Below are 23444 nucleotides of genomic sequence, written 5' to 3'. Positions count from 1 at the left end.
GCTTATATGCAGAGTACATCATGAGAAATGCTGGACTGGATGAAGCACAAGCTGGAATCAAGATATCCAGGAGAAATATCAATAACCTCAGATATGCAGATGACACCACCCTTATGGCAGAAAGCAAAAAAGAACTAAAGACTCTTGATGAAGGTGAAAGAGACGAGTGAAAAAGCTGGCTTAAAACTCAACATTCAAAAAACTAAGATCATGGCATCCGGTCCCAACACTTCATGGCAAATAGATAGGGAAACAATGGAAACAGTAACAGGCTTTATTTCCTTGAGTTCCAAAATCACTGCAGATGGTGACTGCAGCCATGAAATTAAGATGCTTGCTCCTTGGAAGAAAAGCTATGACAAACCTTAAAAAGCAGAGATGTTACTTTGCTGACAAAGGTCTACTCAAAGCTATGGTTTTTCCAGTAGTCACGTATGGATGTGAGTTGGACCATAAAGAAGGCTGAGCACCAAAGAATCAATGCTTTTGAACTGTGGTGTTGGAGAAGACTCTTCAGAGTCCCTTGAACTGCAAGGAGATCAAACCAGTCGATCGTAAAAGAAATTGGTCCTGAATATTCATTGGGAGGACTGAAGCTGAAGCTGAAGCTCTGATACTCTGGCCACCTAATTGGAAGAACTGACTCATTGGGAAAGACCCTAATGCTGATAAAGATTGAAGAGAGGAAGACAAGCGCATGACAGAGGATGACATGGTTGGATGACATCACCAACTCAATGGACATGAGTTTGAGCAAGCTCTGGGAGACGGTGAAGGACAGGGAAGCCTGGTATGCTGCCGTCTATGGGGTCACAAAGAGTTGGACATGAGTGAGTGAACAAAAAAAGAGCAAAACTGGAAAAGGGATTCCTTAAGGCAAACTCTCCCAGAATTTGGTTCCTGACCCTCTCACTTAAAGCCTTAGTAGTAGTAAAGGAGAATCTAGGCTTCTTCCCTTTCCACTGGCCCAGAAGCCAAACCCCTCCATCTATCCTGTAGACACTGAACTCTTGGGTTCTTAACAAAATATGAAAGCACCCTATAGCAAGGAATGAACCGAGTTCTACAAAGGAAGGAACATTCTCAGACTAAAAATGCTGGACAGGACCTGGGGACTTCCTGCCAGAAGTTTCCCATCTTGGACTGACTTTCTTGTGTAGATTAACTGCTCCTTATAAATTCTAAATCATGTCTCCCACTCCCAATGATACACAGGAGGGGAAAGGCAGTTGGTCTTCAAGATGTGTTCTTCTACTAGCTAATTAAGAAGAGAAAGTGAGACAAAAAGGCAGAGAGCTGAAAATAGCACCTAGAAAGGGCAGGAGGCTGTCTGACAATACACACAAGTGCTGAGTTTCTACACCCGCAGAGATCATGCCCAGCAGATTGCCTGAGAGGCAGGGAAGAGAGCGCAAAAGGAGGCGGTCTTTTCAGATTTATGAACAACTGCATCACGTGGCACATACACCCAAGGAGCAAGGAAAGAGCTTAACAAACCCAATATCAGGCCATGGCCTGGGAGGGGTCTCTCTGCCATCTGCTTCTCAGAAAAGACTGAGGAGGGAATTCCCTGGTGGACCAGTGGTCAGGACTTGGTGCTTTTACTGCTGGGGCCAGGTTCAATCCCAGGTCAGGGAAGTAAGATATCACAAGCTGCAGTGTGGACAAAAAAAAAAAAAAGACTGAGGAAAAGAAGTGAAAATGTTGGCAGTTCTCAAGCCAGGAGAAAACCTCCAGAGGTAGATTAAATAGTGGCCTAAAAGCTTCTTCCCAGAAACCCCATCTGGGTTAGTAATCATTTGGGTTGTTTTTTAGGAGCGTGAATTATAGTGAGAGGCTGGCCAGATAAGCTGCCATCTGTCGGAAGTGATTCTTTTCGGCCAAAGCAGAGGTTAATCAGAGGTGATGCTTCTCCCGGCCAAGACCTGTCTCTGCCCACCCCTCCACTCCCCAAAGAAGTTAGTAGTAAAACCTCTAGGTTTGTACCGTCCACTGTGGTCATCACCAGACACCTGTGGCTGAAATTTGCTGCATCAGATGAGCTATAAGTGCAAAGTACCTGGATTTTGAAGACTTTATTTTTTTAATCTTTTGTTTATTTATTCTTGGCTGCACTGCATTTTTATTGCTGTGCGTGGGCTTTCTTTAGTTGCTGAGGGTGGGGGCTACTCTCTATTTGCTTGTTCAGGCTTCTCATTGCAGTGGTTTCTCTTGTTGCAAAGTATGGGCTCTAGACTGCAAGGGCTTCCATAGTTGTGGCTTGAGGACTCAATTGCCCTGCAGCGTGTGGAATCTTCCTGGACCAGGAATTGAACCTGTGTCCCCTGCACTGGCAGGCAGACTGTCAACCACTGGACCACCAGGGAAGTCTGACTTTGTATTTTAAAAATGTACAATATCTCATTATTAATCCTTATGTTGATTACATGTTGAATATTTTGGATATGTCATATAAACTCATTGAATAATATTTTGAATATATCAGTTAAATAAAATATGAAAAGATTTTTCATTTTTACTTTCTTTAATGTGGCTACTAGAAATTTTTAAATTATTTATATATATATATATATATATCTATCTTGCATTATAGTAAACAGTGCTGGTCTGGACTGGAAAATCTACACGCGCACACACACACACACACACACACAATAGGCATATACACACAGAATTCCCTCCACGCCCCCTACCCTCGTGCATAAAATGATTAATGTCCTCCTTCTTCTAGGCTATGATCTTCTTGTGCTTTGAGAATCAATCAAACCTTTCTTGACTGACCACATCCCGTGACCTAAACCCCAAATACACATATGTGGAAATAAGAGAAGCTACTTTCATTTTTTCAAACAGCTTCCCAGGTGGCACAGCGGTACAGAATCCACCTCACAGTGCAGGAGGTGCCTAAGACTTGGGTTCGATCCCTGGGTCAGGAGGATCTCCTGGAGCAGGAAATGGCAGCCCACTCCAGTATTCTTGCCTGGAGAATTCCATGGACAGAGAAGCCACGGCGTCACAAGGAGTCAGATACAACTGAGCATGCACGCGAGTGAAGGGCCAGTTCTCACTATTGTAGATTGCGTTGGCCTGTCTTACCTCTCCACTTGAGGGAAGGAAGGTTATAGCATCAGTTCTCTCTGTACATTCTTATAGATTCTGCTGCAGAAGTCTTCACTCTTGATTTCAATTAGTGAGACCAGCAAGTGTTTGGTGACCAGTCACTCTGCCCACACATGCCATCACTACATTTTGTCCTTTCTGAAAAGCATCCCAATTATTTAGCACTTCTCAGTTCCTAAGAATCTAAAACCAGGAGTGTGCTCTCCCTTTATAAAGTCAATAATCTTTTAATGCAGGACATCTTAATGTTGAGCGCAAAAGCACAAGAAAGAGGATGAGCTTGCAGTGGTGGGAAGAGAAAGTACCCTGGAGGAATGAGGAGCTGGAAGCCTCATTTCCTCCAGGAAGGCAATTCCCCAGTATGGGCCTCTGGGTCATTTCCCCCCCACACACCCCCCACCCCAGCATTTACCTCATAGAGATACCCTCTCCCATGGCTGGAAAGAAAACAGAGATGTGCCCAAAGTCACCTAGCAACGAGGGCCTAAAGAGAGCTCCCACCTCTTTCCCCTAAAGCCTGCCTCTCCTCTCAGACTGAAACCTTCCATCTGGGGACCACAAACTAAACGAAGGATTGAAGACATTTTGCTGCCTTGCAGCTGTCTCCTCAATTGCTGACTGGGAGGAGGAGTGAGGGGAGTTCATTATAATTCGCTTTTGTGAATGTTTAATATTTCAATTAATATGATTAGCCCCAAGCCTGAATGAGCAGCAGGGCGGCAGGTCTGCTGACAAGACACAGAGTAATGAGATCAACAGGGCCATGGGGTCTTCCTAGGCTCTGTCCTCAGAGGGCGAGATCTGTTTAGCATCTCCATAAATACCAAGATCAGATTAGGAGGCAAGGGAAGGAGCAGAGGGGGTGGGGAGGTGAGTGGAAAGTTACTTTTCAGATGTGTTTGCACTCTTGACTCCCTGGCACTGCCATCTCGTATTCTGGCCACTCTGGTCAGAATGCTGGTCAGGTGGTCCTCTACCATCTGCCACCACACCCATTTTAGAGGACCCTACAGGGAGGACCTGGACATTCATACAGTGAAGTATAATCATGTCTGTACACACACACACTTTCTCTCTCTCTCAAACATACATACCTGGAAGAATGTGACTTCAGGCCACAGGAGGGAAGGGTGGAAGGGGGTTAATGAAGGATTAAGTAGTAGAAGAAAGGATATGTCTCACCCAGGGCTCAGATGAAGACACAAGAGGAAGAAAAGCCAGGCTCAACCACTCCCCGCATTCCCACTAGGAGATGTGATAGGGGAGTTAAACCCGTGGATTTGGAACCAGACTGTCCGGTCTCCGGCCTCCGCTCTCAGTTAGCTATCTCTCTCTCTAATGCACGACCTTAGGGAATTCATTTAATCTCTCTGTGCCTTGATTTCCTCATCTTTACTGGGAGATAATGATAGAGCCTACATCATAGGGTGGTGCTGAGGGTTAAACAAGTTAGTCAATATAAAGCACTTGAACAATGCCTAGGACATGAACCAACACCATAAGAGCCCTCTAAGCAGTGTTACTATTATTTCCCTTTACAGAATAAGAAGCTGGCCTGCCCAGAGAGCCTAGGAAAAGGGGTGCTGGGATTCAGGTGGGACAGGTTTCAGATGTGGAGACATCAGCCTCATTCTGGGGTGACGAAAGGGTGACAGGAGGCAGGGTGTCCCACAAAAGCTGTGAGCCCTGGTAGGTGAGCACCAGATGGCGGGCAAGGGCTGCCCCGGCTAGGAGGTTTGAGGTCAGCAGATACTCTCTGCATTGAGGGGGAGCTGTGAGCAAGCCCAGTGCATGGAGGGGTCAAGCTCCTTTGACATCATCGGGTAAACTGATTATCTACAGTAGGGCTGTCTAGGGGAGTACTGGCCCCCAAGTGTGCTTCTGTGCGACCTGACTCGGTCTCAGAGTCCCACTCAGGGAACCTAACTGGGGCAGGGGGAGGAGAAGGAAGGAGCGTTTGGGTCTCCTCTGCACTGAAGGGGAGCTTGATGGTTGTGATTCTGCCCACTGAGGCAATCAGGAATCTACTCTCATCAGAGGTTCTTTGCTTTGACTATTTCTTCAAGAAATATTTGTTAAGCTCCTACTATGTGTGAATAAGACATTGTGCTAGACACTGTGAACAGTAAAATGCTGAATTAAACGGTGTCCTGGTCTTCAAGGAGCTTCCCAGTGAGAAAGCTGTCACCACCCGTGACGCTGTCACCACCAGCTGTCACCACCACCGCTGCCACGCTGCCCACGCGCGTATTACACACAAACCCCCCAGAGGGCAAGGAGGGGGCGTCAGCAAATGCCAGCAAGATCGAGTTTTCCTTGCTCTCTTTTCTGGAAAACATACAATTCCCTCTCTGTACTCTTCTCACCCTGCTCTCTCTTCCACAATCCCGTTTCCATATTTCTCTCTGGGTCCCTTCTGCCCTTTCCCCCAGGCTCCGTGACCTGCTTCCTTCCCCAGCTACACCCTTCTCCTCACCCGCCCCTAACCTGCCCAACTGTCTCTATGCCCTCTTCTTTCCCCTGATTTCTTTCCTTGGCTCCCCACTCTCAGTCTCCCCAGATGCCGGCTCCCCTCTCTTCCTCCCCCTTGCTCCCCTCTCCTGGGTCTTCTCTTCCAGCACCGGGGACAGCTCCAGCCCCCGGAACAATGGACCCCACCTTAGGGCTCCTCTGTAAATTCTCCATCTTAGTACCTTGCCCAACTCGTGATTGGGGAGTGAGATGGGGGAAGGGTTATTATCAACAGGACCAGCTGCTCTTCTGGGGGTGGGAAGGGAGTCAGGGATGAAGGAGATAGAAAGAGGGCGTGGCTCTTGTCTGGATTGTGCGTCCCTCTCCAGGGTAGAGAATTTGTATTCCACCCCTGAGACTGACATCACTGATGTCAGGGGAAAGGAGGTGGGAGTGGGGAGGGGGGTGTGGAGGGGGGAGGTTTTTGTTGAGGAGAGCGCGGCCGGAGAGCAGAGCTCCGGGACCCAGGTGACCGGGAAAGCAGGCAGCCCCAGCGGCGGGAGCAGCCAGCAGCAGCCCAGGCCCGGGGACCGGGGTGGGGGTGGGAGGGGGGCTGAGGGGAGGACCTGAAGGGGGGCGGCAGGGCCAAAGGGACCCCCGGAGCCCTGCCGCCATCAGAGACCAAGCATCTGGCATCAGGGATCTTCGGACCCAGCAGAAGGACCAGCCACAGGGGAGGTGTCCTCCAGGAAAGCCAAGGAGAACTCCACCTGCCCCACATCAGGAGTGCCCCCCTCCCAGCGCTGCTGGCCACCATACCAGGACCCTCAGCCCTCAGCTCCCATCCCCGTCACGCTCCTCAGACCCCCTCTGCCCTCCACCTCCAGCTCTCATCTCAACCCCCAGTTCCCAGTGCTTCTGCTACCACCCCGACCCTCCAGGTCTTGGCCACACTGCCCCCCATCCTGGGATCTCTGCCAGCTCTCTGGGAGGGAGATCATTTGTTTGGGCTATGCCCCCTGGTGGCATGACAGTGTCTGCCTAGACCCCTGACCCCTAGCCTTCCACTCCCTGGGCCTCCTTTGTGTGAAGAGCTGCCCCTCTGCTAGCACTGTGGTTGGGGCCACAGGGAAAGCCAGCCCCGGCTGGGCCCCAGCCCCCGCCACTTGCCTCCTTGCTGGGCAGCTCCCCCTGGCCTTCGGGCCTCTCCCTGCTCCCCTCGGCCCCTTCTCCTGGGCCGCCCCGATGAAGGAACCGGATGCCATCAAGCTGTTTGTGGGGCAGATCCCGAGGCACCTGGAGGAAAAGGACCTGAAACCCATCTTCGAACAGTTTGGTCGGATCTTCGAGCTGACTGTCATCAAGGACAAGTACACCGGGCTGCACAAGGGTGAGGGGTCAGGCCAGGCTGGAGAGGCTTCAGGGAGTGGGCTGGGAGGCTGGGAGGAGGGGACAGGCCAGGCTGGAGGGATGGAGTGGCTGGAAAAGGCTGATCTGGAAGGAAAAGAGTTCCTGGGATGGGGAGTGTGGATGGAAGAGCTAGAAGAGAACTCAGCTCGGGTGACCAGGGGACTTCAGGTGGAGGACTCAGGAGAGCCTCTTCGGGGGAAGAGTTGTCGAGGGGCTGCAGAGGTGTGGCTCCCTGAGCTGAGGCGGATGATGTGAACGTGTACGCAAGGAAGGATGGAGGAACGAGAGAGCTGGTTTGAGGGACAGAAGGTGGGCAGGGGTGTGTGTGTGAGGGAGGTGTCGCGCACAAGAGGAGAGTCTTAGTAGCCTCAAATACTACCGGGACAGGGGTATGGACCTGGGGTCACGTGCTCAACCTGGAGAGAGTGGATGGATGTTCATGGACTGGGCAGGGCAGCTCCAGAAACTAGAGAGGGGCCTGGAGTGACTGTAGAATGACAGGGGCTGGTGAAGATGTAGGAAGTGTAGGGACTGGGAAGTTAAGGGAGCTGGGGGTGAAGAGAGGCCTCAGGGCTGTGCAGCTAAGCAGGGTCAGGCCCAGGGTCAGTCAGGTCCGGGGTCAGGCTTTGGAGAGCCCCTGGTGGTGGGGCTCAAAGGGGCCACACTGCTTCCCCGTCCACCAGCCCAGGGACTCCTGTGCCCCGCTCTTCCCTTCCTTCTCTAGTCTGCTCTCCACGCTCAGAGTTGGAAAGAAAGGAAGAAATAGCAAAAATGGGAGAGGGGAGGGGTGATGACCAAGATGGAGGGAGGTGGAGGCGAAGGAGGAAGGGGAAAGAAGACCAGCTAAGGAAGAGAGGAAACCACAGACACGTACTTGTCTGGAGATCACATGCCCCTTCTCCTCCCCCCACACAAAGCCCCAGCTTCCGACAGCCCAGGCTTCTCTCTCTTCCATCACCCCACCGTGGAAGACTCCCGGTCTCGAGGTCTCTGCCCCGTGCTCCTCAGCCCAGAGACTCCTGGGGAGAACGTGCATCCCCTCTCAGGCACCTTCCCGCCCCAGCAGGCAGAAGGTAGCAAGAAGGGAGCACTCCCTGGTCCTCAGGCTCACAGGGAAGGAGAGCCTTTTAGGGAGGGGAGATGGGGACTCACCCCAACCCGGCCTCTCTGCCCCTGCCGCTTCTCAGGATGTGCCTTCCTGACATACTGTGCCCGCGATTCAGCCCTGAAGGCCCAGAGCGCCCTGCACGAACAGAAGACGCTTCCAGGGGTGAGTCCCACTCCAGAGCCAGAGGGCTGAGAAGGGCCATAGAAGGGGCACCACCTTCCCAAGACGCTGAACATATCTTCCACCTCCTCTGGTCACTAGGAGGTCACTTCCTCCTGGTAGCTCCCCTCCTCCTTGCTGAAGATGCATGCATTTCTTCCCACCGATATGGAAGGAAAACAGCGATGAGTGGAGTAGATACAACCTTTGCCAGCAGCAGAGGCAGCCCCTTCCCCACCCGCCCACCCGCCTCTGGGGCCACATGTAGAGGAAGGACTCAGCTGGCTGGGTGGTGTGGGGAGAAGACTGTGGGCACCAAGTGCAGGGCAGAGGGGGGCAGGAGGCGCTCAGGCACTCTTTCTGGCTCTGGGGAGGAAATCTGTGAGATGGGAGAAGCGTGCTTGCACCCTGAGATGAGCAGCTGGTGCCTGCTGGATAGGCATCTCTGAGCTACTTCTGAGGTCGAACAAGCTCACCTCGTAGCTCCCAAGAGAAACCACAGGAACAGTGTCACAGGGCATCGGGGTGGATCAGGGCCTGGTGGGCCTGGGCTGGGAGTAAGCCCTGAGGAGGGGGGCAAGGGGCAACAGGCAAGGGCAGGCAGCCATCAGCATGGAGGATCCGGCCTGACCCCACCGAGCGTGCCTAGGGAGGCAGGGTGGCCTCCAACGTGGCCTCCCCCCGCAAGGTCAGAGCTCTTTGTCTTCCTCTCAGCCATCCTTGCAGCTTGTCCCAGGCCTGGGTGGGGGGAGGGTGAAGACAAGAATAAAGGCTCTCAGACTGTGCCCCCCAGTTATGCATCCTGGGGGAAAAGGATGAGCCATTTCTTTTCCGTATCTCTCGGCTTCTGTGGCCTCCCCTGGAAAGTACCTCTTGAGAGATAACTCCATCCTTCCCTCCAGCCAATATTTGCTGAACAGTCTGAGTGCTGGAGACACACCTGTCACATCCCCTTGTGTGGGAAATGGAGATGCAGCCTGTTTTTCTAGCTCTTCCAGGGAGGGAAATAGACAAAACAGATGAAAAGAGGGTGCGGGGAATCCAGGAAAACAGGACTGTCTCCATCACTCCCAACTTCACACCCTCCGTGGCTCTAGACCCTCAGTGCCCCTAGGGCAGCAGACGCACTGCCAGGTCCCCGCCTGCACCCACCATCTTCCCGGCCACAGCCCATGAAGTGAAGGATCTGGGCATGTGTGAGCAGGCTCGGGTTCTAAGAAGCACATGTGTGTGTGTGTGTGCGCGCTCATTTGTGTGTATCTGTGTGTCTGTGTGTGTGCACTCATGTGTGTGTTTGTGTCTGTGCTCATGTGTGTATATGTCTGTGTGTGTGTGCTCGTGTGTATCTGCGTGTGCTCGTGTGTGTCTGTGTGTGTGTGCTTGTGTGTGTGTGTGTGTCTGTGTTTGGGCACAAGCATCTCCAGGAAGCCTGGTTTCCATCGCATGACCTCACGACCCTCCTTTTTCTCTTTCTTCTGTGGAGGCCCCACACAGATCAACAGTTTTCATTTCCATTGCTGTTTCTCTTTCTCTGTTGTCGCCCATCTCAGAGTTCCTGTGAAAAGAGGAGTGGGGAGGGCCAAGGGAGGAGGTAGAAAGCAGGGTTGGGGGTCATGGGTGAGAGAGATGGCAGGGATGGGCAGGAGCCCCAGGGCCATCTATGCCAGCAGGGGGCTTCCTCCCTGGCCCTGTCCCCCTCCGGCCGCCTGTGTGGCTCAGGCATGGCTCCATCCTGGGTATGGAAAGATGCTGCCTCCTCTTCCTGAGGAAGTAAGGCCTGGGCTCAGAGGTGAGTGAGGAGGGCACCCCGGTTAATAATTGTCCAGCCCTGCCCTGAGCTCCCAGCTGACGCTGAGTTCTCACTCTGGCCCCTGCCCCAGATGACAGAATCCAGACGCACCTCACAGAGCTTTCAGTAGGAAATGAGGGATTCTGTCCTCCAAGGGGGCCCGTGTAGGGGGGCCCGTGTTGGGGTTTGGGGGAGCAGACCAGGGCAGCCTAGGGGAGCCAAGCTCGGCCTGACCCTGTGTGCCCCAGGTCTTTTCTCAGCCACCTGCCTTTCTGGCAGCAGTGTTTTCCTTCAGATGAGTGTGCAAGTGTGTATGTGTGAGTGTATGTGTGTGTCCAGTCTCCAGCTCTGGTGCAATTGTGTTGGGAAGTTCTCCCTACTGTCTAATCTCCATGCTTCCTTCTGCAGGTTCTTTCTTTAATGGGGGCGTTTACTCTCCTTTCCCCCATCTTTGTCACCCCAGAATCTGGAAGGTACCGCCATATTTGGGTGATGTGTAATGCTGCAGAGAGAAAGAATGGGAGCTGGACCTATGGCCATGGAACCCCATTTCCTTCTCTCCTTCCTAAGAGTTCCCCGGAGAGGCTCTGTCACAGGACCCTGAATTCTCTCTGTGAGCATTCTCCCTGTGGCCTCCTGGAGGTGGTGGCGTGAAGGACTCCTTCTATCTGGCCTACCTTTCCTGCTCTACATGAGTCCCCCCTTCACCTTGCCGTTGGGCAGGAGGATTATGGCTCCACGGAAGGGGCCTCTGTGTGATCTGGGACACCGGGCTTGAGTCTGGAGCTGGGAGTGGCAGGGCACCAGGCCTCTGCCTTCAGAAAAATTAGATTTGTGGGCATGGGGAACTCTTCTTGGAAGTGAGGTCTTTGCTCTTGGTGAGAAGAACTTACTTACAAGTGACCATGTTGGTGGGGGTCTTATAGATACTTGGTTGGAGTATAAATAGCCCCTTCTTCTTTGGGAGGCCCTGGGGAGGGCTTATCACCTGGCGGGTAGTAGCTAGGGAAGAGAGGCACCCGGCACCTGGTTGCCAGGTAAACACGGCCCAGCTGGACTCAGGGGAGGGGGCAGGTGTGCCCGAGCTGAGCTAACAAAGGCTGAGCTTCCCACAGGAAGTGCCAGGCCAAGAAGGAGAGGCTGGGAATGGGGCACTGGGGGCTACCAAGGGAGAAGGCTGTCTGTGGGGGAGTGGGGAGAGCCTTCCGTCAATGTGGTCTATGCTGTGGTCTGTGCACTTGTTTTTGTGCGAATCTATATCAGCTGTGGATATTTATTGATATGCTATTTTTGTGCCTGGGAGCCTTGCAGGGCAGGAACACCATTCTCTCTCTCTGGATCCCAGGTTCCCCATCCCCAACCAGAACAGCAAATCCCCAGGGGCCTGTTGGGAAGGGTTAGTGCCAAGCCTAAGAATTCCCCAAAGCTGTGACTCAGGTCCTACTGCTCCTGTAGTGAGGTTGAGAGGTTGGCTGCTGAGATGCCCACGAGGGGACTTCCTGGTTGCTTAGACCAGAGAACAGGAGAGGAGGAGAGTGAAAGAACGAGAGGCTGAGTGGCTGACCACTACCCCTCACTGCATGCACACACACACACACACACACACACACACACAAACACGCCCTTGAGGAGATTGAGCCTCCGATGGGATAATCCCAGATTGCTGAAGGATAAAGCTGGGGCAGATTGGTCAGAGGATTTGTGTGTCGGTTACTACCCACCCCTGCCAGCTGCTCTCAGATCCAGAGACTAGGGGGAGGGGTGGACAGGGAGAAAGCATTGGTTGAGGTGGGGCCTAGATTGGATCTGGAGCTGAGAAAACCTCACCTGCAGAGTCCAGCTGGACAGACTGGCATGATCGCCACCTGGGGACAAGGTGCATGTGAGAAGTGGGCAGGGACAACTACCATTCCTGCACTTCGCTGGGTGATGCGCTGACACATGAAGTCTCAAGGGCTGAGGGCAACCTGACTCTAGACTGCCAGATCCAGCCCATTTCACAGATGAGGAAGCTGAGGCCTAGAGGAGAGAAATGTCCAAGGTCACCCAGCTAGTGAGTGGCAGGGCCAGCCCTCAAAGTCTATCTAGTGCCTTTCCTGAGGGTTACTTTGGTCCCACCCTTGGAATGTGGATGGATGGTTACTTCTGTTTATTTTTTTGGCCACTAGAACAAGGGCAGCTCCACCAGCAGGTGAGTGGGGTGACCAGGTGTGGCCCCAACAGTCAAAGTCTTCAACAGCAAAATATATTCAGACCTGAAATACTGAGTCCTCTCCTGCCTCTCCAGTTCCTAAGATGCTCCCCACCCTGGTGAAGGAAATCAACCTGCAGGAGTCATTCCCAAGTCCTCTCACCAGACAGGAACACAGAGAAGGGAACTGTCTGCATTTCCACCGGAAGCTGAACAAAGGGAGATGCTGCAGGGGTAGGGAGAGGGTAGAGTTCAGAAGGACTTCTGGGTACCCGGAGAATCTCAAAGGAGCACGGGACAGCATTTCCCCCCCTAGAGCTGTCTTGATAGTGAGACACTAAGGATTTGATCTGGAAGAGGAAGACAGGAGATTGGACAGTATGGCTCCAGTAGAGCCTACTCAGCGCCTCCCTCCAGAATCAGGAAGCTCTCCTGGGCCCCTCCCCCACCTTTCTGCCCCCACCAAATCCTCCACCCCCAACATACCCTGTTCCCACCCCCCTCCCCACTCCTTCTCCGGGTGTGTGGAGCAGCAGAAGTGATGACGTCACCACGGTCGCCAGGGCGACGGGGACGGATAAATCAGGCTGAGTGGGCGGTTGCCATGGCGCGCATTCTCCCGTTGCCACGGAGACTGGGCATCTGCTCCCTTTGTGCTGCCCGAGTGCCTTCCCCCTGGGGTCAAGGGGTGTAGGGGGGCAGAAAAAGAGGCAGCCACACCTCCAGGGGTCAGACGGAAGTCGGAGCATCTGTGGGGTCTCCTTCAGTCTAGAGTCTTCCTTGGGGCTTGCTTGATGGGGTGGCCTCTGCTGCTCCTACTTTGTAGAACTGAGGCAGCCTTGCTGAATAGCCCTTGGTTGGGCTCTATCTCAGGACCCGGGTCCTGTGGGCAGCCCAACTCTCCCCCTAAGGAGAGCAGCACCTCTCCTTGGCCGAATCACCTGGGGCCCTACCTGAGCTTGGAGTCCTGCCCCACGAGCACCCTCCTCTCCTTCCTCTCCTTCCTCTACCTCTAATCCCCTCGGGTCCTAATCCCAAACAAGACTGAACCCCATCCCTTCGTTCCCACCAACAGTTTAGAGGGCTGGGCCTGGGGCTTACTCCCTCTAGCCTCTCTGCAGGTCCTGGCCTGGGGAGGGCACCTGGGGCGGTCAGAAGTGGTCCCCAGCAGTTCCTTTCTCTTCTCTCCTTTAGATGAACAGGCCAATCCAGGTCAAGCCAGCCGACAGCGAGAGCCGAGGAGGTAGGTTCTGTACCTTTGGAAAGGTGGGCATGAGTCAGGGTGGCCAGAGGGGATGTGATCCAGCCCACTGCTGAGATGGCAAAACTGAGGCCCACAGGGGAGTGTAAATCAGCCCTTCAGAACCGGGGTGTCCTCTCTATGTAACTGTAGCCTATCCCCCAACCATCCCCATTTCACACTCTAGAGCCATTGGTCCCCAGGGTGAGGGGAGTCCCAGGGAAGAGCGGAGGTGAAGGGGAGAAGGGGAGGGGTCTCTGCCTGTCCCAGGCTGGAGCAGGGCAGGGAAAGTGCCCCCAAGGCCCTGCATCTGCCCCTCCTCCTATGCCCTCCCCGCCAGAAGACCGGAAGCTCTTTGTGGGGATGCTAGGGAAGCAGCAGACAGATGAGGACGTCCGGAAGATGTTCGAGCCTTTCGGGACCATAGACGAGTGCACTGTGCTCCGGGGCCCAGACGGCACCAGCAAAGGTAGCCGCCGCCGGCCCTCCCCCCCGGCCCTCCCCCCCGGGCCCTCCCCCACCGCCGGCCCTCCCCGCCGGGCCCTCCCCCACCGCCGGCCCTCCCCGCCGGGCCCTCCCCCACCGCCGGCCCTCCCCCCCCAGGCCCTCCCCCACCGCCGGCCCTCCCCCGCCGGGCCCTCCCCCACTGGTTCCATGGGCAATGGGGACTATGGGGGCACCCTCCAGGGTGGGCACTCACCCCTTCCTCTTCCCTCTTGAACTCTTCAGGCTGCGCCTTCGTGAAGTTCCAGACCCACGCGGAGGCTCAGGCGGCCATCAACACCCTTCACAGCAGCCGGACCCTGCCGGTGAGTCCCACCGCTGCCCTAGCCCTCAGGCCTCTTCCAGCCTCACTGGGCCCAAACCAGACCCTGGCTCAGAGTGAGCAGTCCGTTCTGGATAGGATCTTTGGATTTATTAAAAAAGAATTTTCTAGTGGAAGAATCAAACTTCTTAGGGACAGCTTTCCCTTGGAAAGACCATCTCTGCCCCTTGTCCCCATGCCCATCCCCCATCTTCAGTCCAAAAGCCCTTGCCCTCCTCTCCAGGCTCCTCCAGCCCTCAGCCCTCTTCACTTTTCACTTCTTCTCCTTCCTCCCCGCCACATCCCTCGCCCCCAATGGCTGGACATCAGGACACTTGCTTAGTGGCCCCACATGCCCTCTGCACCTTCATCCTGCTGCCCTACCCCCTCCCCTCACATTGGCAGTGGATTAGCTAGCTGACTGCTTTCACAGAGGGCTCCCCAGCAGAGCAAACCCCTCAAAAGAAACTAGCTAGCTCCCAAGGAAGTTTGAAGTTTGGTTTCCCCAAACTCCATCAGGTTATCTGAACAGAGGCTGGGCAAGCAGGCACTTAGCAGGGACCTGGGTGAGAGGATACAGCATCAGATAGAGAAATGCGTTCCAGAGCCCAGGATTCTACAAGGATTCTTGCAAATGTTCCAGGCTAGTTTTTATTTACTAATAGCTTAGGCTGGTGTTCAATGTCGAGCTGTGTCCCCTGAGCACACCGTGAGGACTGGGACACGGGGGAGCAGCTACAAGGCAAGATGAGCTTGAGATTAAACATTTGCTATAGCTGATCCACCCTGGGGATGATTTCCAGCTCAGGATCTGCATGGAGAGGCCAGGAGTGCCCTTTGCATTCTGGGAGCATCTTCTGCTTTCCAGAACATGGCTTCATATTCCTTGACTTTTCCTGGTCTCTTGCACGACCTGTCACGGGGGGAGGGCAGGATGAAAGCCTCCCCATTTGACATCGGCGCTATGATGGCTGCCCTCCCAACGAGGCCAAGCCAGGAGTGGAGGAACTGAGGCCAGGTCCTAAAGGCTCTGGGGAGGAGAGACACTGACTCCATCCCTCTGACCACGTGTGGGGCTGGTGCTCAGGGTGCCTCATCCAGCCTGGTGGTGAAGTTTGCCGACACGGAGAAGGAGCGCGGTCTCCGCCGAATGCAGCAGGTGGCCACCCAGCTGGGCATGTTCAGCCCCATCGCTCTCCAGTTCGGCGCCTACAGCGCCTACACCCAGGCCGTGAGCATCTCCCTCCAGGGTCCTGCCCCCATCTCCCAGTGCCAAGGCCCAGGGTGGAGAGGGGAGCCGGACCAGGGTGCAGGGGCCCCACTCTCCTCTCTTCCTCTGTTCCCAGCTGATGCAGCAGCAGGCGGCCCTGGTAGCGGCTCACAGTGCCTACCTCAGCCCCATGGCCACCATGGCTGCCGTGCAGATGCAGCACATGGCCGCCATCAATGCCAACGGCCTCATCGCCACCCCCATCACCCCCTCCTCAGGTAAGGTCCAGGCAGGGCTGGGCTGGGCTGGGCTGGGGTGCAGGAGGCAGCTCATGGGAGCTTCCACATGGTGGAGGTGGGGAGGGGGGCTCAGGGAAGCGTGGGGTTTGGGAGGGGTCGGGGTCAGACAGTAGCCTGCCTCCTCCCCTCCACCTCCAGACTTGCTGACCATTTCTCTGCATCTCCGTGTGTATCTGCTTCTCTGCCCTGTCTGTGCTGCTTTCTCCTCCCCAGGAACCAGCACGCCTCCTGCCATCGCTGCCACACCCGTCTCTGCCATCCCTGCTGCCCTGGGCGTCAACGGCTACAGCCCAGTGCCTACCCAGCCCACCGGGCAGCCTGCCCCTGACGCTCTATATCCCAACGGGGTTCACCCCTACCCAGGTGGGGTTTTCTGGCCGCCTGCCCACCGCTCTCCCCAGCAACCATCCCCCCACCACTCTCACTGTGGGCAGTCAGGACCCCCCTTTCCTCTCCAGACTCCGGGGTGACAAGGCACTTTCTCCTGCTCTGTCACCCAGGGCAGGGATGTTCCTTCCCCGTCTCGGCCAGGGAAGCTGAGGCATACAGAGGCGAGGCAACTTGTCCAGGGTGGCACGGCCAGCCACGACTCAAGTCTTGCTGATGCCAGGCTCTCCCCTCTGCCCGCGACTCGGTGCATGTCCACCCTCTCAGTTCACCCCCATGCCCTCCCATGAGGTTGTCCTCCCCGCCTGCCTGGCCTTGGCTCCCAGAAGCAGAGGTGGGGCTCCCTGCTGCCTCTGAGCCCCCTCTCATGGTCAGCGCTGCTCTCCCCAGCCCAGAGCCCCGCGGCCCCCGTGGACCCGCTGCAGCAGGCCTATGCGGGGATGCAGCACTATACAGGTGAGGAGCCCCGGGCTCAGCCAGGGTGGAAGGGTTGGCGAGAGGAAAAGAGGCCTGGGCTTCCTGCTTTCTGCCAGTCACCCCCTCAGATTTACCTCAGGCCATACCTTCAAGGACACACCTTTATGGGCATGGTCTGAGGCAGCCCTCCTCTGACACCTCTCATCCTTGTCAGCTCCACTGGCCAGCCTATGGGCAGAGGGACAGGGTTGGTTAGGAGGGCCAGGGCCAGGGACATCTCAGAACCCCATCAACTCTGTTCTCCACAAACCTCCCAGCAGCTTACCCAGCAGCCTACAGCCTGGTGGCACCTGCGTTCCCACAGCCTCCTGCTCTGGTGGCCCAGCAGCCCCCGCCACCCCCACAGCAGCAGCAGCAGCAGCAACAGCAGCAGCAGCAACGGGAAGGTGTGGTGTGGCCTGGGGTGGGGGGTCCCAGCTAAGAGCTTTCAGGGGTGGGGTGCCCTTGTCATGGGCTCCAAGGCTACCTCTGGCCCCGTGCATGGGGATGAGAGTGGGTAGGGGACAGACGCAGTGGCTGGATCCCTGGCCTACATGTTGGGGGCTGCCTTCCCCGTCTGCTTGCAGTCTGTCTCCCCATCACTGAGCACCTCCTTCTGTCTCTGCTGCCACCCAGGCCCTGATGGCTGCAACATCTTCATCTACCACCTGCCCCAGGAGTTCACGGACTCAGAGATCCTCCAGATGTTTGTCCCCTTTGGCCATGTCATCTCAGCCAAAGTCTTTGTTGACAGAGCCACCAATCAGAGCAAGTGTTTTGGTAAGAACACAATGATCCAAAAGAGAAAATAGGGCACATTTTGCCCAGACTCCAGATGAGGACAAGGTCTGATGCATTTGAAGGCACTTTGAGTTGCAGTGGGGCTTCCCAGATGGCACTAGTAGTAAAGAATGTGCCTGCCAATGCAGGAGACTGTGAGAGACATGGGTTCAATCCCTGGATGGGAAGATCCCCTGGAGGAGGGCATGGCAACCCACTCCAGTATTCTTGACTGAAGAATCCCATGAACAGAGGAGCCTGCCAGGCTACTGTCCATAGGGTCGCACAGAGTGGGACATGACTGAGTGACTTAGCATGCACACATGCACATCTGGTTGCAACAGGCCCAGTATTTGAAATCCAGATCATCCAGGAGTCTGAAAGAACCATTTCTTCCACTCCTGATACCCCATACCAGCTGCTGCCCAGGCCCATCCCCTCCTCCAGAAACCGCATCTTTCCTCCTTTAAGAGTTGGTCAAATCCATGCTCCGAGTGGACTGGAAGAGGCTCAGGAGCTGGGGTAGTTCAGTTTTCAAAAGGAAGGCTTAGGAAGCAGGGTTTAGTGGTCTTAGTTCTTTGAAAGGCTGCTTCGGGGGAGAGAGGGGACGTACTTGTCCTCTGGGCTTCAGATGTCATTTAGGGTCTGCAGTGGAAGTTTCAAAAGGCAGGCTCTGAGCTATCCAGGCCAAGGAGGGGCTTCCCCTCAAAGAATGCAGAAAGGAAGGTCCTGGCATATGCAAGAGGGTGGACTGGACTCATCCACTCAACTACTACTTACTGAAAGCCTCCGGTGTGCTGGGCAGTTTCTGGGCATTTGGGAGACATGGAAAAAGTAGGGTGATTACAGGAAAGCAAAGGGTAGGCCTTGGCCTAAGCTCAGGGGAGTGAGGGGGGCTGGGCCAGGCCTTATGACCCTCTCATCTTAGGCTTTGTGAGTTTCGACAATCCAGCCAGCGCCCAGGCTGCCATCCAGGCCATGAATGGTTTCCAGATTGGCATGAAGCGCCTCAAAGTCCAGTTAAAGCGGCCTAAGGATGCCAATCGGCCCTACTGAGGGCACCCAGGTGGGTCCCGCTCCCGTCCTGTCAGCTCTCTAGCCCCTCACTGCAGCCAGGGCCCCCCCCTTTTCCTAGCCCCCTCAGGGATTCCCACCCCTGGCTCTGGGCACTCAGCGACCTGGAGCAGCTTCCTCAGCTGTTTTCAATCACCCAGGTCTTTCTCTTTCACTTTCTCTTTCACACACACACACACACACACACACACACACACCGTGACCCCAGAGAGAGCCAAGTCTGTATCTACCTGTGTCCACTCCCTAGAACTTCCCCAGTACCTGGTCTTGTTTGTCTGGTCAGTGTCCATGTGTCTATGTGTCTCTCTTTCTGGTTTTCCTTTGGGATGGAGTAGAATTAGGGGAGTAGGGTTTGGGGACTAGGGGGACTGGTTTAGGGTACTGGAGGGTCCTAAAATCACTGGCTCCTAGAATATCTGTTGTCCTGAGGAGTGGGGACATCAGGTCATGGTGCCCTGGACCCCAAGTGGTAGCAGTAGACCCATGGCACAGGGGAGAGTGACAGAACAGACTGGGGGGAGTCTGAGTGTCAGGCCTCTGGGAAGTACCGTTGGTTCAGGTGAGGTGGCTGGAATGCTGGACTGCCTGTGAATTTTACATAACAGGCCCCCTCCTCCCCATTGCCCGCCACCACCCCAACCTCATGGCCACAGAGCTGTGAGCTTTGATTACTTTTGTGTTGTTTAATCTCTTTTGGACCAAACCCCTGAAAAAAACACAACCCAAGAACAATACCCACATTTTCTGTTTTTCCCCCTTTCCCCCCAATCCTGGCTGCTTAACTCCCCCCCAACCCTGGGGGTCCCCCAGCCCAGGGCCCGTGTCCATTGTCGGCCGAAGCCCCCATCCCCGGACCCCTGCTCCGGGCCCCTGTAAGTTGCATGGAACGAGCGTGTTGTCTTTGGAGCCGATTGTTTGTTATTTGGGGAGGGGGCCGCGGAGGGAAGCGCCCCCCAGCCCAGGGTCAGGGCCGGGGGCAGCTCGCGGGACGTGCTTGGTCAACAGTGGTTGGTGACTGTGGTCTGTGTTCCGTGCATTCTCTCTGGCTTTCTTTGTTCCTTTTCCAAAAGGAATGAGAGCACCCCCTAGGGGCTGGGGCGGGTCTCGCCCACGAGACTGCAGCCCCGGCTCCGCCCCGGCCTGCTCTGCCGCCCTTTTGCGGACGCCCCCTTGCTCTTCTCCAGGTGTCTGTCCCTGTACCTCACCCTCCTTCCTCTGAGTCCCCTTTGCCTGCCTGTGTGTCACCTTGTGTCTTTGCCTCTCCTCCTCTGGCCCCTGTCTCCACACCCTCCAGCCTTTCTTCTCACGGGCTGTTTGAGTATTTCCTTCCTAACATCCTTCGGTTACCTGTATCATCCGCCTCACCCTCCCATCTCCTCTCCTCCACCCTGGCCCCTTGTCGAATAGCTGGGCGGCCAGACGGTTCAGTTTGGACCGAGGCCTTCCTGATGACCTGCCTTCCTCAGTGCCCGCGGCTCCCTCTGACCCCAGGGCCCATGACCTGCATCCGCTGCCGTCTTCCCCCAGGCCTCACCTGTGTTTCCTTCCTTCACAGGTCTGGAGACACCAGAGGAAGGGGTGCCTCACCCCTCTTCCCACGGCTGGCCCCGGCCCTCTCTGCACATCCGCCCTGGGCCTTGTCTGGGCTCTGGGGCAAACGCTGCTTCGTGGCCCTGGGGGCACAGGACACCGGCCCACTCCCATCACCCCGCCTCCCCCAAAGGGCCTTTTCCTGCCAGGTGCCCTTTTGGCCTTTTGTGAGGGAGCACGGACCAGGCTCGAAGGCTCGGGGATATCTGCCTTCTGCTGAGGCTCCTGTGATGGGCCTCCTGTGCCCAGCTTTCGCGCCTCCCTCCTCCACCACTGGGCCTCGTCTACCTGTGTGGCCCAGGAGGGCAGTGGGGGCCTCCGACACGCTCCCCACCCACCTCACCCCAGCCTCTTCCCCACATTAGGGGGTTTCTCAGAAGCTGGTTTTCACACTCCCTGCCACCCTCAGCTTGAGGTAGGATAACCCTTAACCCTGGGCTCCCAGCCCTAAAACACTGCCTCCCCTGAGGGCCCCCCTAAGGAGGGTGTGGGGGAGCCCTGAGGGCTGCCTCTCCGCCAGTCAGCCACAGAGACCCTCCTCCTTTCATGAGGAAAAGACCTCCCCCAAACCCCTAAAAATGTTTACAGTCTCTGCTGGTCCCCTCCGTGTAAATACCACTACCACCCGTGCGTTATCCAGCCCGGCCCAGCCCGGACGCTGCCATCTCTCTTTCTGGGAGTTTAGACAATATTTCCCTTGGATTTTTTCTCTCTCTTGATTTCTCCCTTTGCTTTGGGGGGTAACTGGGTATTTGGGAAGAGGGGTGCGGGGCGGGCTAAAAGGGTTTATTACCTGATCATTTTCTTTAGAAAGAGGTTTTAGGGAAAAGAAATGGGGTGGGGGTGGGGGTGGTAAGGGGAGAGTGGGGAGTCAGTTTCAGACACTTCTCTATGCTTAACTTATTTATTTATTGCATTTTACTTTTAAAGAGTTGGTCTTTTCTGTCTAAATAAAGAAAAAAGTTTAAAAGCTTCAAATAAGTGTCTTGGAAGGATGGAGGTAGAGGATCTGGTGCCCACAGTGGGTGGGGGGAGGAGGAGGTACGGAGGGTGAGGTTGGGGAGAGAAAACTCTATGAGGAAGGCCCAGACTTCCTCATAGGAAGTCCTTTGAGCACAGCCTAGGCCTTGATCATGCCTTCATGATCTTGTTCCTCTGCCCTTCTTTTGGGCTTAGTTCTGGAATGCTCTACAGAGCAGGCACAGAAGGGAGAAAGCAGGTCAGCAGGCCTCTTTCCCATAGCCAGCCCTGTCCATCTGAAGGCTGAGGACATGCGGCCTCACACTTCAGACCTCCACTTGTCCCTCGTTCACATGGGGGAGCTGTGGGATACTGGGAGCGGAGTGTGCCACCGCTGTTTGTAATGCAGTTCTCTGTACCTGCCTGATTCTCTTCTAGGCCCTTAATGTGCATTTCCTCATTTCAACAACCCTCTGTTCTTGCTGTTCAGTTGCTCAGTCGTGTCCAACTCTTTGCTGCCCCATGGACTGCAGCATGCCAGGCTTTCCTGTCCTTCACTATCTCCTGGAGTTTGCTCAGCTCAAATTCAGGTCCATTGAGTTGATGACATGAGGCAGGATATAATTTTACAGACAGGGAAATGGAGGATGTGGAGGTGAGCTCACTTACCCAGCGTCACAGAGTGACGAAGGGATGGTGCAGGAAGGGAACCCAGGCCCCAAAGCCCATGGCGCACTTGTCTCACAGCTTCACCTACCTGTCGGTGACCTGAGGCAAAGATCCCAAGAAGTATCTAGCAGGCCAGAGCAGTAACTCCTATCAAGCAGAAAGCGGATGCATTAGCCCTAGTCTCTCGGGTTTCTAGATTCCACTCTGTAAACTGCTTTCCTGCTGGGGTTCACACAGTGTTGTCTTTAACTTCAAAACATAAGGGCCATTTGCTTCTAGGCGGCTACCTGCAACCTCACCCTCATAACTTGCTTACTTTCCAGCCTAGATCTGGCCTCAGACCAGAGCTCTTCCGTGAGAGGACAAGGATGAGTGAATCCCCACAACTCACCCCCATCTACGCCCCATACTTCTGCCTTTTCTTAAACTGCCCCAAACTAAGAAGAGACAGAAAGAGAAGTAACATGTGTGGCACTGGAGGGACTATCTGTGGACATTGTTTCAAAAAAAAAACAAAAACATGTCTCTTGGCTTGGTAAGGCATCAGGGATGGGACTTACTCAGGATTCTGAGCCAAGTCCGCAGCATATGAAATCTCCAACAGAGACATGGGTGTGTGTGCATGTGGTCAGAGATGGGATGAGGTGTGCACGAGGAGGAAGGTCACCAGAGCTGGAATTAATATTGTGAATTTTCCCCTGAGCTGCTCACTATAGCTTTGCAACAGTTTCTGGGTCAGGACAGAAAGATGGAAAGTTGGGTTTAAACCAAAAGGCACCTCCAGTGACTTACTGACAGCTGGGATCTCCTGAGATGTGGGGATTGAGGGGACCAGGAAGGCTTCCCCTTCCTGGCATCTTTCTCTTCACACAAACAGGGAAGGCAGCATTCGTTGCTTGTCACTGCTTGCTGCTGTCCCGCCTCCCTCAAGGCTGCAGCCAGTTTTTCTCCAGAGAAGTATTAGGCAAGTCAGGGTGAATGATGAGGGTGAAGAAGACAGGGTTCTTCTGAGGAATCAGAACATCTGGGCAAAGATTCTCCAGGCCCTTTGATGACAAAACAAAGGAGGCCACCTGAGACAGAAAAGGGGGCTCCTAACTTGCCTGGCAAATCCCATGGACAGAGAAGCCTGGTAGGCTGCAGTCCATGGGGTCGCTAGGAGTCGAACACGACTGAGCGACTTCACTTTCACTTTTCACTTTTATGCACTGGAGAAGGCAATGGCAACCCACTCCAGTGTTCTTGCCTGGAGAATCCCAGGGACGGGGGAGCCTGGTGGGCTGCAGTCCATGGGGTCACTAGGAGTCAGACACAACTGAGCGACTTCACTTCCACTTTTCACTTTTATGCACTGGAGAAGGAAATGGCAACCCATTCCAGTGTTCCTGCCTGGAGAATCCCAGGGATGGTAGAGCCTGGTGGGCTGCCATCTGTGGGGTCGCAGAGTTAGACACGACTGAAGCGACTTAGCAGCAGCAGCAGCAACTTGTAGGAACACAGATTTTTCAGACATCATACTGCTTCAAACATAGCAAGAAAGGTATAAAGGAGAGGTAGTTCTGTTAGCTGATGAAGTTCACCAACCTTTCTTCTGAGCAGAAGAGGCCTCAAAATAAAATGCAGAAGAAATAGGAAATGATGACAACAGGATCACTTACCTTCAAGCCAAACAAGAGGAAACCGCATTAGTTTCTTCTAAAATAATCAAGTTACTGTTCAAATGTTTATGGCAGCATGAAGAGAAGA

At 54.8% G+C, this 23444-nt stretch overlaps 1 protein-coding gene across 20 annotated transcripts; it reads left to right on the top strand.

The window, feature by feature from the left end:
• The first annotated feature begins 5673 nt into the window (after nucleotides 1–5673).
• CELF3 (CUGBP Elav-like family member 3) lies at nucleotides 5674–21047 on the top strand. Of its 20 annotated transcripts, none has more exons than XM_086392685.1 (14): nucleotides 5674–6099; nucleotides 6856–6961; nucleotides 8169–8251; nucleotides 13423–13471; nucleotides 13809–13937; nucleotides 14198–14277; nucleotides 15361–15504; nucleotides 15620–15761; nucleotides 15996–16145; nucleotides 16560–16625; nucleotides 16904–17032; nucleotides 17262–17405; nucleotides 18334–18471; nucleotides 20035–21047. In XM_086392685.1, exons 1-13 carry the CDS (start codon nucleotides 5842–5844, stop codon nucleotides 18459–18461), a joined length of 1608 nt encoding a protein of 535 aa, XP_086248811.1. In that variant the 5' UTR covers nucleotides 5674–5841; the 3' UTR covers nucleotides 18462–18471; nucleotides 20035–21047. The 20 variants fall into 20 exon arrangements, with proteins under 20 accessions (XP_086248811.1, XP_086248833.1, XP_086248815.1 ...); XM_086392701.1 differs by lacking the exons at nucleotides 5674–6099; nucleotides 6856–6961; nucleotides 8169–8251 and adding exons at nucleotides 11161–11265; nucleotides 12206–12228; nucleotides 12325–12462 and having other exon boundaries at nucleotides 16907–17032; XM_086392696.1 differs by lacking the exons at nucleotides 5674–6099; nucleotides 6856–6961; nucleotides 8169–8251 and adding exons at nucleotides 11185–11265; nucleotides 12206–12228; nucleotides 12325–12462.
• The last annotated feature ends 2397 nt before the right edge of the window (nucleotides 21048–23444 follow it).

The sequence above is a fragment of the Bos grunniens genome, chromosome 3 (genome assembly GCF_055505025.1).
Source record: "Bos grunniens cultivar Pamir isolate PY7600 chromosome 3, Bosgru_T2T1.0, whole genome shotgun sequence".
Classification (NCBI taxonomy): Eukaryota; Metazoa; Chordata; class Mammalia; order Artiodactyla; family Bovidae; genus Bos; species Bos grunniens.
This window is presented reverse-complemented; position numbering and strand designations above follow the sequence as displayed.

Excerpts from the sequence above, each read along its gene's own strand:
- CELF3 (XM_086392685.1), top strand. The coding sequence starts at position 5,842 with ATGGGGGAAGGGTTATTATCAACAGGACCAGCTGCTCTTCTGGGGGTG. Across the intron at positions 6,100-6,855 it reads AGCAGAGCTCCGGGACCCAG|ATCCCGAGGCACCTGGAGGA; the intron begins GTGACCGGGAAA and ends TTTGTGGGGCAG. Across the intron at positions 6,962-8,168 it reads GTACACCGGGCTGCACAAGG|GATGTGCCTTCCTGACATAC; the intron begins GTGAGGGGTCAG and ends GCCGCTTCTCAG.